Source organism: Protopterus annectens, chromosome 17.part0, assembly GCF_019279795.1.
Source record: "Protopterus annectens isolate FY-2018-M chromosome 17.part0, PAN1.0, whole genome shotgun sequence".
Taxonomy (NCBI): Eukaryota; Metazoa; Chordata; order Ceratodontiformes; family Protopteridae; genus Protopterus; species Protopterus annectens.
This window is the reverse complement of record NC_056751.1, coordinates 38633776-38646819: the sequence shown is the minus strand read 5'-3', so window position 1 is coordinate 38646819 and position 13044 is coordinate 38633776. Positions and strand designations below refer to the sequence as shown.

At 40.7% G+C, this 13044-nt stretch overlaps 1 protein-coding gene across 1 annotated transcript in view; it reads left to right on the top strand.

The window, feature by feature from the left end:
* WDFY3 (WD repeat and FYVE domain containing 3) overlaps positions 1–13044 on the top strand; it is a 5086165-nt gene that overhangs the window by 2866868 nt on the left and 2206253 nt on the right. The window contains exon 24 of the mRNA XM_044059488.1: positions 4144–4334. Coding sequence (XP_043915423.1) covers positions 4144–4334 — 191 coding nt within the window. The remainder of the gene's footprint in view (positions 1–4143; positions 4335–13044) is intronic.

Below are 13044 nucleotides of genomic sequence, written 5' to 3'. Positions count from 1 at the left end.
TTTAGAGAACCAGTACAACCTTGTGATTTGGCATTGGTTCTGCAAGCTCTAACAGCTCCACCCTTTGAACCTATGTCTTCATGTGATGTAAAATATCTCTCTTGGAAAACTTTGTTTCTGATTTCAGTCACATCGGCCAGACACTTGTCTGAACTTCAGGCCTTATGCATCAAACCTTCCTATCTTTTCTTCAATAAGGATAGGGTATCACTGAGAACTAATTCTTCCTTTTTACCAAATGTGGTGTCAGAGCGGTCTATCAACCAATCTATTGATCATCCAGTGTTCTTTTCTAACCACTCTAACAAGGGAGAGTATTGCTTGCACTCCTTGAGTGTGCATAGGCAAATACGATTTTATCTGGACAGAACAAAATCTACCCGTAAATTAGACCAATTGTTTCTGGCCTTCTCTGGACCTAGACAAGGTAATTCTGTCTCAAAAGTTACATTGGCTTCATGGTTGAGAAATTGTATTACCTTTATTTACAACAAAAACGTCACTTTGTCTCGGAGTGAAAGCACATTCTACAAGGTCTATGGCAACTTCAGCAGCTTTCCATGCTAAGGCTTCCCTCAATGATATTTGCTCAGCTGCGACTTGGGCCAAACCTCATACCTTTATTCTTCATTTCAAGTTGGACTTGGCCTCCAGAGATGGAGCTTCTTTGTGGCTCCGTGGTGCTCAGGAATGTCCTTCCATGAGGGCCTCCCAGGGAAATGGGTAGCTGAGGACTCTGTCCAATCAGTAAGGAATGGAAGAAGATTAACATCATCAGATAAAGAAGTTATGTCTTACCATAACGTTCTATCTGTGTTGTTGTTCTTCGTTGATTCATTACTTCCCACCCTCCGGAGGTTCCTGGTTGATCTCATATACAGAAACCAACAAAACGGCTCAGGTTAAAGAAAGGTGCAAAATCAGAAGAACTGTAGAACAAACAAAATGCACCAGTCTTGCACTAACAAACTTGTATTTATTTATAGAATAAGATAAAAAATAAAAAACGTAAGTGCTTTCACGATAATTCCTATCGCTTCATCAGACAACTAAACAACTAAAAGTTGCAGTTCATGTAGCATTTCAAACTTGTCAGCTGATATGAACAAGCCAATAACAAAAGACCCAAAACTTAAAGGACCACAGCAACCATAAAAAACATATAAAAAAACATATAAGAAAATTCATTAAGAATGTCACCAAAAATCTTCATATATGAAAGAGTATAACTATTAAAAAAATTGTGCTCAATGCTGAAAGACCTCCCAGGCCTGAATGGGACTACATCCCTGAAGTCCTTTTTAAAGTCACGTCAACTCAAGCATTTTTAAGTTTAATTAAGTTTAATATAGTCATTTTACATTTCACAAGTTTCTACCTTCTCACATTTTTTACCCTTTAGAAGTTTCTTACTTCATGTAGTTCATACTTTTTTATTACACTTTTTTAATACTTTTTTATTATATAGGCATCCATGAAGACTTTTTAATGGTTATACTCTTTTTTATATATATATATATATATATATATATATATATATATATATATATATATATATATATGAAGATTTTTGGTGACATTCTTAATGAATTTTCTTATATGTTTTTATATGTTTTTTATGGTTGCTGTGGACCTTTAAGTTTTGGGTCTTTTGTTAATGGCTTGTTCATATCAGCTGACAAGTTTGAAATGCTACATGAACTGAAACTTTTAGTTTTTAGTTTTCTGATGAAGCGATAGAAATTATCGTAAAAGCGCTTACTTTTTTTATTTTTTAACTTATTCTATAAATAAATACAAGTTTGTTAGTGCAAGACTGGTGCATTTTGTTTGTTCTTTTGATCTCATCTACTCCTTTATTGTAGGTCTGTTTATGAGCAGAGGTAGCCTCTCCTTTTATCTATCAACTTGCAAACTTGATCTGAGGTAACAGGGAGCAGAGCATTCTGTGTAGGACCTTGGCTAGAGAGTTTTTGGCTGACGCAAGCTTGATATTTGGCCGGCTCGGTTCTGAGGATGGAACCGATAACCCATCAGTTATGAATGAACGAAGATCAGCAACACAGATGGAACGTTATGGTAAGACATGACTTCTGTTTTTGAGTGCTTGATCAAGTACCATATCTCTTCAAGCCTACCTGCAGCACTGGTTTCATTACAGTTTGCTTATAGATCTAACAGCTGCATGGCGGATGCAATAGCTATAGACTTCATGAATCCTTGGCACATCTAGAGAACAAGAATTCCTATGTCAGAATGCTGTTCATCAATTTTAATTCCACCTTTAACACATTCCCCAGAATCTGATATAGAAGCTGATCCAGGTGGGCATCAAGATCCCCCTATGTAACTGGATACTGGACATTTCATCAACAGACCCCAGAAAGTAGGTGTGGGAAATAACAGTTCAACCAGTGTGACATTGAGCACGGGTGTCCCTCAAGGCTTCATCCTGAATCCTCTGCTGTTCGATTTGTTGACACAAGATTGCATGGCCAAGCATGAATTCAACAAAGTCATCAAGTTCGCGGATGATACCACTATCGTAGGTCTAGTCAGAAATGGTGAGGAAACAGCCTACAGGGATGAATTGGAGTATCAGATAGGTTGGTGCAACAGGACGAATATGGCCTTAAATGTAAGCAAGACCAAAGAAATAATAGTGGACTTCAGGAGAACTTAGGAGATGCATCAACATCTGGAGATTAAGAGGGTGGCAGTGGAAAGAATCAAAAACACCAAGTTCTTGGAGATGCACAGCTCAGATGACCTATCCTGGTCAACTCATATTATCCACACGATGAAGAAGGCACAATGTCTGCATTTCCTACTCAAACTGAGGAAAGAAAACCTGTAACAGTCTATCCTCAAAGCCTTCTACTAGGGGACCATCGAGAACATCCTCTCAAATAACATCATAGTTTGGTATGGTAACTGCAAAGCATCTGACCAGAAGTCCCTCTTGAGGGTGGTGAGGACAGAGGAAAAAGTAACTGGTTCTTCGCTTCCATCCATGATTGATCTGCATGAGACTTGGTGTGTGGGAAGGGCTAGGAAGGCAATTGATGATGCCAATTACCCTGCCCATGGTATGTACTTCCACCTTTCCTCGGGCAGGTGGTATTGCAGCTTACACTGCAAAACATCGAGACTGAACAGGAGCTTCTTCCCTCTATCCTTAAGGCTGCTGAACTTGAATGCCAGGCATGACAGCAAGTAATCTGATCAATATGCCACTTGCTGTGAAGTATCACCTGTAATCACTCTGGCAAATTGCTTCAGTGACTGGTACAGTTAGCCTTATTTCTTATGCTATCACTTCCTGAATGTGCAATAGTCAGGAGTGCATCACCACTCCACACGTGCAATATGAACATCAGAATTTGTCATACTACAGCTGATGAAGTGCAATGTCTAAGCAATCACAATGTGAAATCATAGTCTTTGCAATACCTACTACTATAATATTGTCTGTCTTCCTGTCCAGTTGTGGTAATTTATTGTTTTGTTAATATTTTAATTGTTACTGTATGTGTATTACAGCAGTAGCATTGTTACGTCACAGCAAGAGGTTCTCCCGTTCGATTCTCGGCTTGGCTTGTGAGTGCCTTCTGTGTGGACTCTGCATGTCCTCCCTGTGGTTGGGTAGCGTTCGAAAAACATTCATGCGTAAATGGGCGTGCCTTCGTTGAAGGTTGGGCATCAAGCTGGCACCTCAGCGTTTTGAAAAAATCTACTGCCAATCATTAGCGGACTGGAGTTCTGCTGTGGCGACCCCTTACCGTGAAAAAGCCGAAAGACAAACAACAACTGTATGTGTATTAGTCTTACTGTCACTGAAACTCTGTGTTCATTGTTATGTCTTGCACTGGGGCCAGAGCATTGTAATTTCATTCAGCTTGCACTGCTGTGTATATCTGATTGACAATAAAGTTTACTTTGACTTTGAAGTGTATCAGAGAGGTGTGTATAGAGTAGGTAATGTCATTATTGACAGTAAAGTTATCAGGTAACAATAAAGCCATAATAAAGTTTATAACTAGTAAACATTTTTGTGAAGAATTAATGCACTTTTTAATGTTTAATAACAGCAAATTCCTGCCAACATTTTAACACAGTAACACAATTTATTTTTTGTGATAGGGGTGAGAACATTTGTCCCAAAACCAGTTGCTACAACTCTACAGTATGTTGGCGGTGCTGCTGCTATTCTTGGTCTGGTAGCAATGGCATCTGATGTTGAGGGATTATATGCTGCTGTGAAAGCCCTTGTCTGTGTCGTAAAAAGTAACCCACTAGCCAGTAAAGAAATGGAGCGGATCAAGGGATACCAGGTTTGTATCTTGTGTCTTTATCTTACTTTTACAAATATTTAAATTCCAAGCAGTTCAAGCTTGTTTTGCAACAGAGAAGTATAGTATTTGATCAGTGGATTGCTGATTTTTGTGATGTCCAGTTGTTCAAAACAGTTGTAGTAAATTGGTAGTTTGGTGATGGTAGACTAACTTATTACAAGATTTGTGCGGGGTGGCTGCTTGGACAGCATGAGTAGCAACCCCCCCCCCCCCCTCTGAAAAATAATTACTTATTCATTCTACTGGCTTTGAGCAAATAGGCTTGAATGAACTGGTCACTTGATTAAAGATGACATGCAAAGGAAATGGAGTGCAGCGTCCACATTTTGTAACTACCTGTTGCACTTCCTACCAGGGCTGTAGTGAGTATTAACTTCAAACTAATTGCCACAAAGATCCTGCTATCTGCAAGGCAAATACTGCAAGCCTTGGGGTTCATGGCCTCCTGCATTCTCCTAATTCCATATGCAAGACTGCATATTAGGAAACTACAATGGTATCTAAAAAGCTTATGGTGTCAGCATTCTGAGGATCTAGAAGCAATGATTCCTATCATACCTTGCTACAGTTAGAGTTCCTGTGATGGGCAGAGGACTGCTACCAAAACAAGGGACTGCCATTCACTCTACCCCCTGCCGCCCAAACCCTAACAACAGACGCATCAGACTATGCATGGGGGGCTCATATTTTGTTTCCCACTTAAAAATTAAATTTTAAGTGAAAGTAGACTTTAAAAATATCAAAATGTCAGCTGTCAGGTTTGCATCCTTCCTAACCTGCATCTGGAAAGGGTGCAGTTACTGGCAACATGACGATGTTTGCAGAGTTTAAAATTCTTCTCTTTTGGCTCCTCAACTGCATCTGTTGTCAAAGATGTATCTCTTCTACCTTTTATTCTTTTAAAAAGTAAAATTTTTAATGCAATTAATTTATATTCAGTTTCTTTGCCCATGTTTGAAAGGAGGCACAAACAGTTGGAGTTCATTGACAGAAAGTTGACAAGGGCCATACCTTGCCAGGTTTTGGTACAACACAACAGGGAATACCACTATGAAACTGACCACACAGCCTTCTTCAAAAGTATTTAAATGTTTCTTATGAAGAGTGCAGGAGGGCTGAAGAATGGCTGCATTTGATTTCCATCTGGGTAAATCTTAAATTCTCTCTAATACCTGAAAAGGTGGAGTGCAACATTTGTATAAGTTTTATGAAGAAACTGCTTAAGTAATTGACAGAGCTCCTAGCATAGCAGATTCTGATGGATTGTGCACATAAGAGTTTGCAGGGGACAGTTTGCTGGAGCAAGACAACTTCAGTCAAAGTGAAATTTCAAAACTTTCAATTAAAAGGAAGAGTTTCTTTCAAAGTTCTGGCAGAGGGAGACAAAACAGATGTTTGGCGGTATGAGAGTTTTTGTGGATAATGATTACTCTTGCGGCAGGCAAAAGCATGGTTAGCCTTTTCTGATAGTTAGGTTATACCATGAGAGTACAGGCAGGATGGAGTGGGTAGAGAAGAGTGTCAGGAGTGATTTGTGACAGACGAGTACCTGTAAGAGTGAAAGGGAAGGTCTACAAGAGGGTAGTGAGACCAGGTATGTTATATGGGTTGGAGACAGTGGCATTAACAAAAAGGCAGGAGTTTGAGCTGGATGTGGCAGAATTAAAGATGTTAAGATTTGCACTGGGTGTGACGTAATAAGTATATTAGAGGGTCAGCCCAGGTTGGAAGGTTTGGAGACAAAGCCAGAGAGGCACGATTACGTTGGTTTGGACATGTGCTGAGGAGGGATGCTGAGTATATTGGGGAAAAAGATGCTAAGGATGAAGCTACCAGGTAACAGGAAAAGAGGAAGGCCTAAGATAAGGTTTATGGATGTGGTGAGAGAGGACATGCAGGTGGTTGGTGTGACAGAGCAAGATGCAGAGGACAGGAAGAAATGGAAACAGGTGATCTGCTGTGGCGACCCCTAACAGGAACAACCGAAAGAAGATGATGAGGGTATACCATGAGAGAGATCTGTGCTTTAAGATCCTCTGTCCTGTGGCTATGAAAGTACTTTTCCTTGAAAGTGTCTCCTGGCTGCTGAAAGGGCTGTTCATACAGTGATGGCTTATTTGAGCAGAGCAGACAAGGGTTTAGCTAATAAAATCTCAGCTATGCTGACTCCCACAGCTAGCAAATCTGGAAGGTCAGCAAAAAATCTGGTTTACCCTGTAAAGCCTTTTCCAATTCTTTTTTTTTTTTTTCAAAAAAAATGGATGATAGAAGGAAAGACTGCCAAGGTTGTTTGAAAGAACCAATTAGGGAATTCTTAATAAATAGATCAGAGGTTGAGAAATAACTTCTCATGCTGACTGATAAGGAAGATTGAACTTGCTCTTTCTGTTTTAAGCAGTATCAAGGGCTTCATTGAGATCCTTGTTATGTTTGTTATGTTATGTAAATTGTTTTAGTGTAAATAGCTTAATTGTTATGGTTAGTGCAGGGGAGGTTGAGGATCTTGTTAAGGCTTGATCAGTCAGATAGCATAAAACTGATCAAAACCTTAACCTGGTAATGATTGGTCAGGTGGGACTGGGACATTCTTTGTAATGGAATGTACATAGTCAACTCTCAGCAAGAGTCTAAACCAGGCATGGGCAAACTACGGCCTGGGGGCCACATGCGGCTCATTAAACGTTTTGATTAAACTTGAAAAATTTAATAAATTAACCTTGTTAATGTTTTATTCTAACTCCAGACTTTAGATCAAATATAAACTTCACAGACTGACTTGCTGCAACTGTTTCGTCCTTGCACTGGTCCTTGTTGACTTTGGCACCGGGGAAACAAATTGAATAAAAGGAACAGGACAAGTACATCATCTGCATCTCCTTTTTTTGAAAAAAAAGACAGTCAGGAGGAGAGTGATGGTGATATCCTGAAGGATAACAGAACTTTCAGTGCTTTAAAATAAAATGGTCATTTATTTGATTTTCAGTGTTTAAAGACTCATTTCGAAGTCAGAGATTTTATTGTAATGCTTTTCTTCATTTATATCCCAAGATGTGTATTTTTCCCCAATGAGGTGATGTTTTCAAAGCATGCCATCTATCTGCTCCTGTTCGGCCCCTTTGTCAAATGTTAGAACTCAATGGTTTGCCACCCCTGGTCTAAACAATAAACTTTGATGATAGTTCTGTTGAATATGTAGAGCCATCCCGAGATTATTGGGTTGGCTGGCTTAAGTGCTTACTTTTATCTGTGAGCATTTAGAGAAAGTTTTAAAATAGTACACTTGAAAGCAAATACAGTCAGGCACTGGAAAATTCCACTGATGAAAAGCAAGACCACAGTGTGGGCCCACTTTTTATCTAGAAGCTGTTGAAGGTTAATTCTTGGGTAGTGGGGGGTTGTGTAGGGAGGTAAGCCTGTTAGTTTAGGTAGTGTTTTGAATCAGAGGAGGGACAAATTCTAATTTCCTTTTTCTACTTGAGTAGTGTGCTAAGGGATGCACGTCAACATTCATTTACTCACTGGGCTGAGGTTTATTCAGCAACTGCTCTGCCATCTTAACAGATCCTTGTCTGATAAGTGCTTTTCCTGTAAAGAGAAATTATTTGTTAAGAATATTTTTATTTATTTCACTTTTTCAGGATTACAGAGGTTTGTAGAGGGTTCATTGGTCTTACTTGCAATGACTGATAATGTTGTATTAGCAGTTTGAAATATAGATATTAATGTACTTCTTTACAGGCTTATAAATTCTTTATTTCAGGTCATAAGATGTAGAAAAGCATATATATTACTATTATTATTAATATATCACCTTTTGAACTTGCTTATCAAGCTGATTTAAGGTTCTTATTTTGGAAGACTGCACTCATCATTGCTTTGATAATTGCAAGAAGAGTATCTGTTTTGCAAGTTCTCATGGTAGGTGAACCTTATTTCATATTCCACAGAGATAAGATCACATTAAGAAGAAACCCCTCTTTTATGCCCAAAGTGGTTTTAGAGTTTCTTTGAATCAAGCCATTAATCTCCCAGTTTTCTACCCAGAATCTAAAAAAACAGGGATAAAGCATTCTGCATACCCTGGACGTAGACAAGCAGCTCAGGTATTATCTTAACAGAACTAAGTTCTTTAGAAAAGCTGATAAGCGATGTATTTTCTGTCACGTCTATATTATAAGAACAAATGCTTAAAATGTCGAACACATATTTGTCGACACGTTTTAAGTGAGCCATCTTATAAGCAAAAGCAGACAAAGTTGAAACCGACATACTCGAAATATTTTAGTTGTCCAACACCAATCCTCCACTGCCGCATTGAACAAGAACTCCAAACACAGTAAATTTCACTTGTAACGAACACCCTAAATATACACTACAATCCTTCCAGTTTGTAAATGAAATAACCATACCAATTGCCAACAGTAAATCTCCAAAATTGCAGTTGACCAAAATGACACTTTCCCAAAACACAAACCAGTTAACACACACACTCTAATTTTTCTCTAATTTTTGCAGGGGGCTGTGCCCCCCTGCACACCCCATGTGGGGGGCTGTGCCCCCCACACTCCCTGCTAATTATATATACCAACTCCGAGATCGCACTGAAATTAAGGTAAACGTGCATAATTCATAATGTACACATCTTTACGTCACTGCTACATTTGCATGTGTTGGCCAACTATGACTTTTCGAACTTAATGTTTTAGATCTTTAGAGCGTTCGCTTAAAACGTGTCGACAAACTGGTGCCTGCCATTTTAAGCGTTCGTTCTTATAATATAGACCCTTTTCTATCAAGGGACAAAAAAGGGACATCCTTTGCCTGAACAGGCAGTTTCCGGATGGTTGTCCTCAGCTGCTGGTTTTTGTTACTCCCACCATGGGAAGTCCATTCCAGACAGTATCAAGGCATATTCTACTAGAACCTTGTCTTCTTAAGAGGCGTAGTAGAAAGGGGTGGACCCTGTAAGCATTCTAGAGATAGATACATGGTCCTCCATACATACCTTTCCAAAGCATTACAAACTAGATTCCTTTTCAACATCCAGGTTGAGCTTTGCCAAGACCATTCTCCAGGAGCTCCTGGATCTAGATCTGTATCCTTCCTCCTTCCAGGTTGGATAGGCTTTGATAATCAACCGATATAGCCACATAACGTCTACTGCAGCAGTGGGAATAGTGAACATAGTACAGTTGTGTAAGTTGCACTTACCCATAATAGTAGATATTCGATTTCTTCACTGCTGTAGTAGCCACACCCACCCTCCAGCCCCCCTACTTGTGTATATAGTTGTAGATGGGATATAAAGTGAGGTTCTTTGTGTTTCTACATTATATCTCCCTTTTATTGTTATTTGGTCCTGAATATTTAGGCTCCTCTCTCTCTCTCTCTCTATGTATGGGGAAGAAGTCCTGAAAAAATCATTAGTTTGACTGCTGATTTCCCTCCTTGGGGACAGCCATTCAGCAGTCAGAGTGAAGGTGTGTGTGTGTGTGTGGGGGGGGGGGGGGGGTGTAGAACTTTGTGAAGCTGGCTGTCTAGTTATTGTTTCCTGGGCAGGAAAGCAACCTGTATAACCTAAAGGCTACTGCAGCGGTGAGGAATTCAAACATCTACTGTTATGGGTAAGTCCAACTTACATAACTGTACTTTTCTTGGAATGTTTGCCTGACTGTGCCTTGGGAAGAGCTTTTCTTCCTCCAGACAAGTAGAGATGTTTCATCAGTTCTTCCTATTCTGAAAGGGAGTTTCTCAGAATTCTAGGATACAAGGCATCGATTATAGTCTTGCTGCCCTTTAGCAGACTACACATGAGGAAAATACAAGGGTACATAATATCAGTCTGGACTCAACATCTGCAACCCTGTAACTTTTCAGATTCCAGTTCTTCGATTTAGATTGCATGTTGTCTGGACTTAATGGATTGCAGTCCAGGTCTTCCATTCTCTGTTCTGACCTCCTTCCAGTCATATACCACAGACACTTGATACCGGGCGTGGGCAGCAGTTTCAAATGGGGTAAAGGTGCAATCTCTGTGGAGTCGTTTAAACAGATAGCTGCACTTAAATGTTAAGAGATGTTGGCTGTAGTTAATGCATCTAAGGCCTTGAATCATATCTGGTCTCCAGGACCTCTGCAAGTTTACAAAGGCAGCACCACAATGATGTGGTACATAAACAAGGGGGTGCCAGATCTTACCCATCTTACACTCTTTGTAAACTGGCTGTGATATCCTGGAAGGTAACATTCAGGTTCTAACTCTTCTGGGCTTCATACATTGTCAGAGCAAAGCCATATTGCAAACAAGCTCAGCAGGATCGGGTCAATCCTGCAGAAATGAAAATTTCATCCTGGATCTTCCAGGAGTATTAATCCAAGTGGATCTGTTTGCCTGTATTCAGAACAGACAACTAAAGAAATTCTGCTCCTGGACTCCTTGTAGACTTGCCTAGAAGACAAATGCTGTCTCATCCTATGGAGAGGAATGTTCCTGTATGACTTTCTGTTCTTTCCATTGATATTCAGGATTCTTCTAAAGTTTTTGAAGGACTTTATAAAAATTGTGGTGATGACTTTCTTTTGGCCAAGGCAACAGTTATTCTCCCTTTTTTAAAGTGACCAAGGAAAAACTTCCCCTCAGACTGGATATGCTCTTACAGCGGGAGAGTTAGATGCACCCCATTCTGGAAATTCCTCAGCTAACTGTTGTGAGGATGTGCCGAAACTGAAGGAGGCTAAAAAACCTGCTATTGGAAAATATTTGTGCAAGTGGGAAGTATTTTCTAGTCGGTGCCAGTCAAAGAACCAAGATCCTCTTCAGCCCAGCTACCTTTGGGTCTTATTTGGGTGAGTTACTCTCCAGTGGACTGTCATACTCTGCTATCAAGGTGCATTTATCAGCCATTTCTGCTGGTCTGCCTTTGAATTCTCACTTTCTGTTAATGCTCAAGTTAAACAGACTTTCAGAGGGGTTTTACATATTCATCCACTGACAAAATGGGGATCTCAACTTTGTGGTTGAAAAGCTTACTCCTTTTTTTTTTCATTTGAAGCAGCTCATCAGGCTGATTTGAGGTTCTTAACAGGGAAGACCATTCTACTTTTTGCACTGACGTGCTGCAAGATTATCTGAATTACAGGCTCTTGTGAGTCAGCCCTACCTCATTTTTCACAAATACAGGGATGTTCTTCGTGTTTCACTGTGGCAGTCATTACATTTGGGTAATCTGCTGGCAGGTTGCCCTCAGTCGGCCTGATTATCAAAGTCTTGGCTCCTGCGGCGGATGCTGTCCCTTCTTCCAAGACGTCAGGTCATCAGGGGTATAAAACATGCAGCCAAAGCCATTACCTCAGTCTTTCTTGCCGTGCGGTGCCCGAAGCAGAAGCAGTTCGCAAGTGCCGGTCGGCTGACTCCAGAAGTTTTCGAGTTTCAGAACCGAAGTCTTTAACTTAAAGCTAAGTACCCCATTGGGGAAACTTTTTCTTGATCCTTACCGATGTTAGTAAAAGTTAATAATTGCATTACTTGTGGAAAGCAAATACCTCATAGAGATTTTCATTCGTACTGTATTCCATGCCTAGGCCCTGACCACGACATACCTTGCTGTTGGATGTTCTTCATCTCACATTGCTGCAGTCCTTACACTTGGGTAGTCCGCTGTCCTCGGTCGAATATCAAAGGCGCATTAGACTGACATCAGGACGTCAGGGTATAAATGCGCATGACCGACGTCATATCCTCAGTCTTTTTTGCCGCATGGTCCGATGCAGAAGCAGGTGCGTTCGGCGTTCTGAAATTTTTCAAATCGGAGTTTCAGACCGAGTCAGAGTTGGCTAAGTACCCGCTGGGGAATATTTTAGTTTTTCTTGCCTCAGTGGTTTACCGGATGTCAGAAAAAGTGAATAACTGTATTTTGTGGGAAACAGATACCGCATAGAGATTATCATAATTTGTGTATACCTTGTTTGGGACCTGAGCACGACGTTGTTGGGTGCCAGTTAGGTTCAATAAACGCACTATTAGGTTAGATTGTGCCAGGTTGGTCTTAACTATAATATGCCGCCGGATGCTCCGACGCCTGCTTCTCGAAGAAGCGCAAAGACAAAGCAGCTAAACCCAGACTAGAAGAGTCGTCCGAACGGACACGGTTCTTTAGAGGCGCCAGTGGAACCGGTGGTTCCGACGGAGGCCTCTGGCCCCAGCCCCAGGGGGAACTTTGATTTTGCAGGATGTGGCCTCTCAGGAGGCAGGTCCTTCTCAGGTAACTGTACTCCCCTCCCTTCCTAAGGTGACTAGGCCCTCTCCTTCTGTTTCCAAGGCTTCTCCCAGAGGTAGGCCAGGTATAGCTTCTGTGGGTGTCACTCCTAGTTCTTCAGGTTCTGTGCCTAAGAAGCACATGCTTAAAATGGCAGAAGATTTAATTACCTTGATTAGAGGTTCTATGCCCCCTCCTGATAAGAGGCCTAGAGTGGAACCAGAGTTGGGGGGTTATGAGCAGGCTTTGGATGTGTCTGAGTCTTCGGCTGAAGACTTGCAGGAGTATTCTCCTTATTCTGATTCTGATGTGGATGATTCTACTCCTTCTGCTTCTCCTCCTGAGGATTTTTCTTTTTCAGAGACTCTTCATTCCATGAGGGAGCACTTTAAGTGGGAAGGTCAGGATTTCTCTGATTCCAGGAAAAGGCTTAG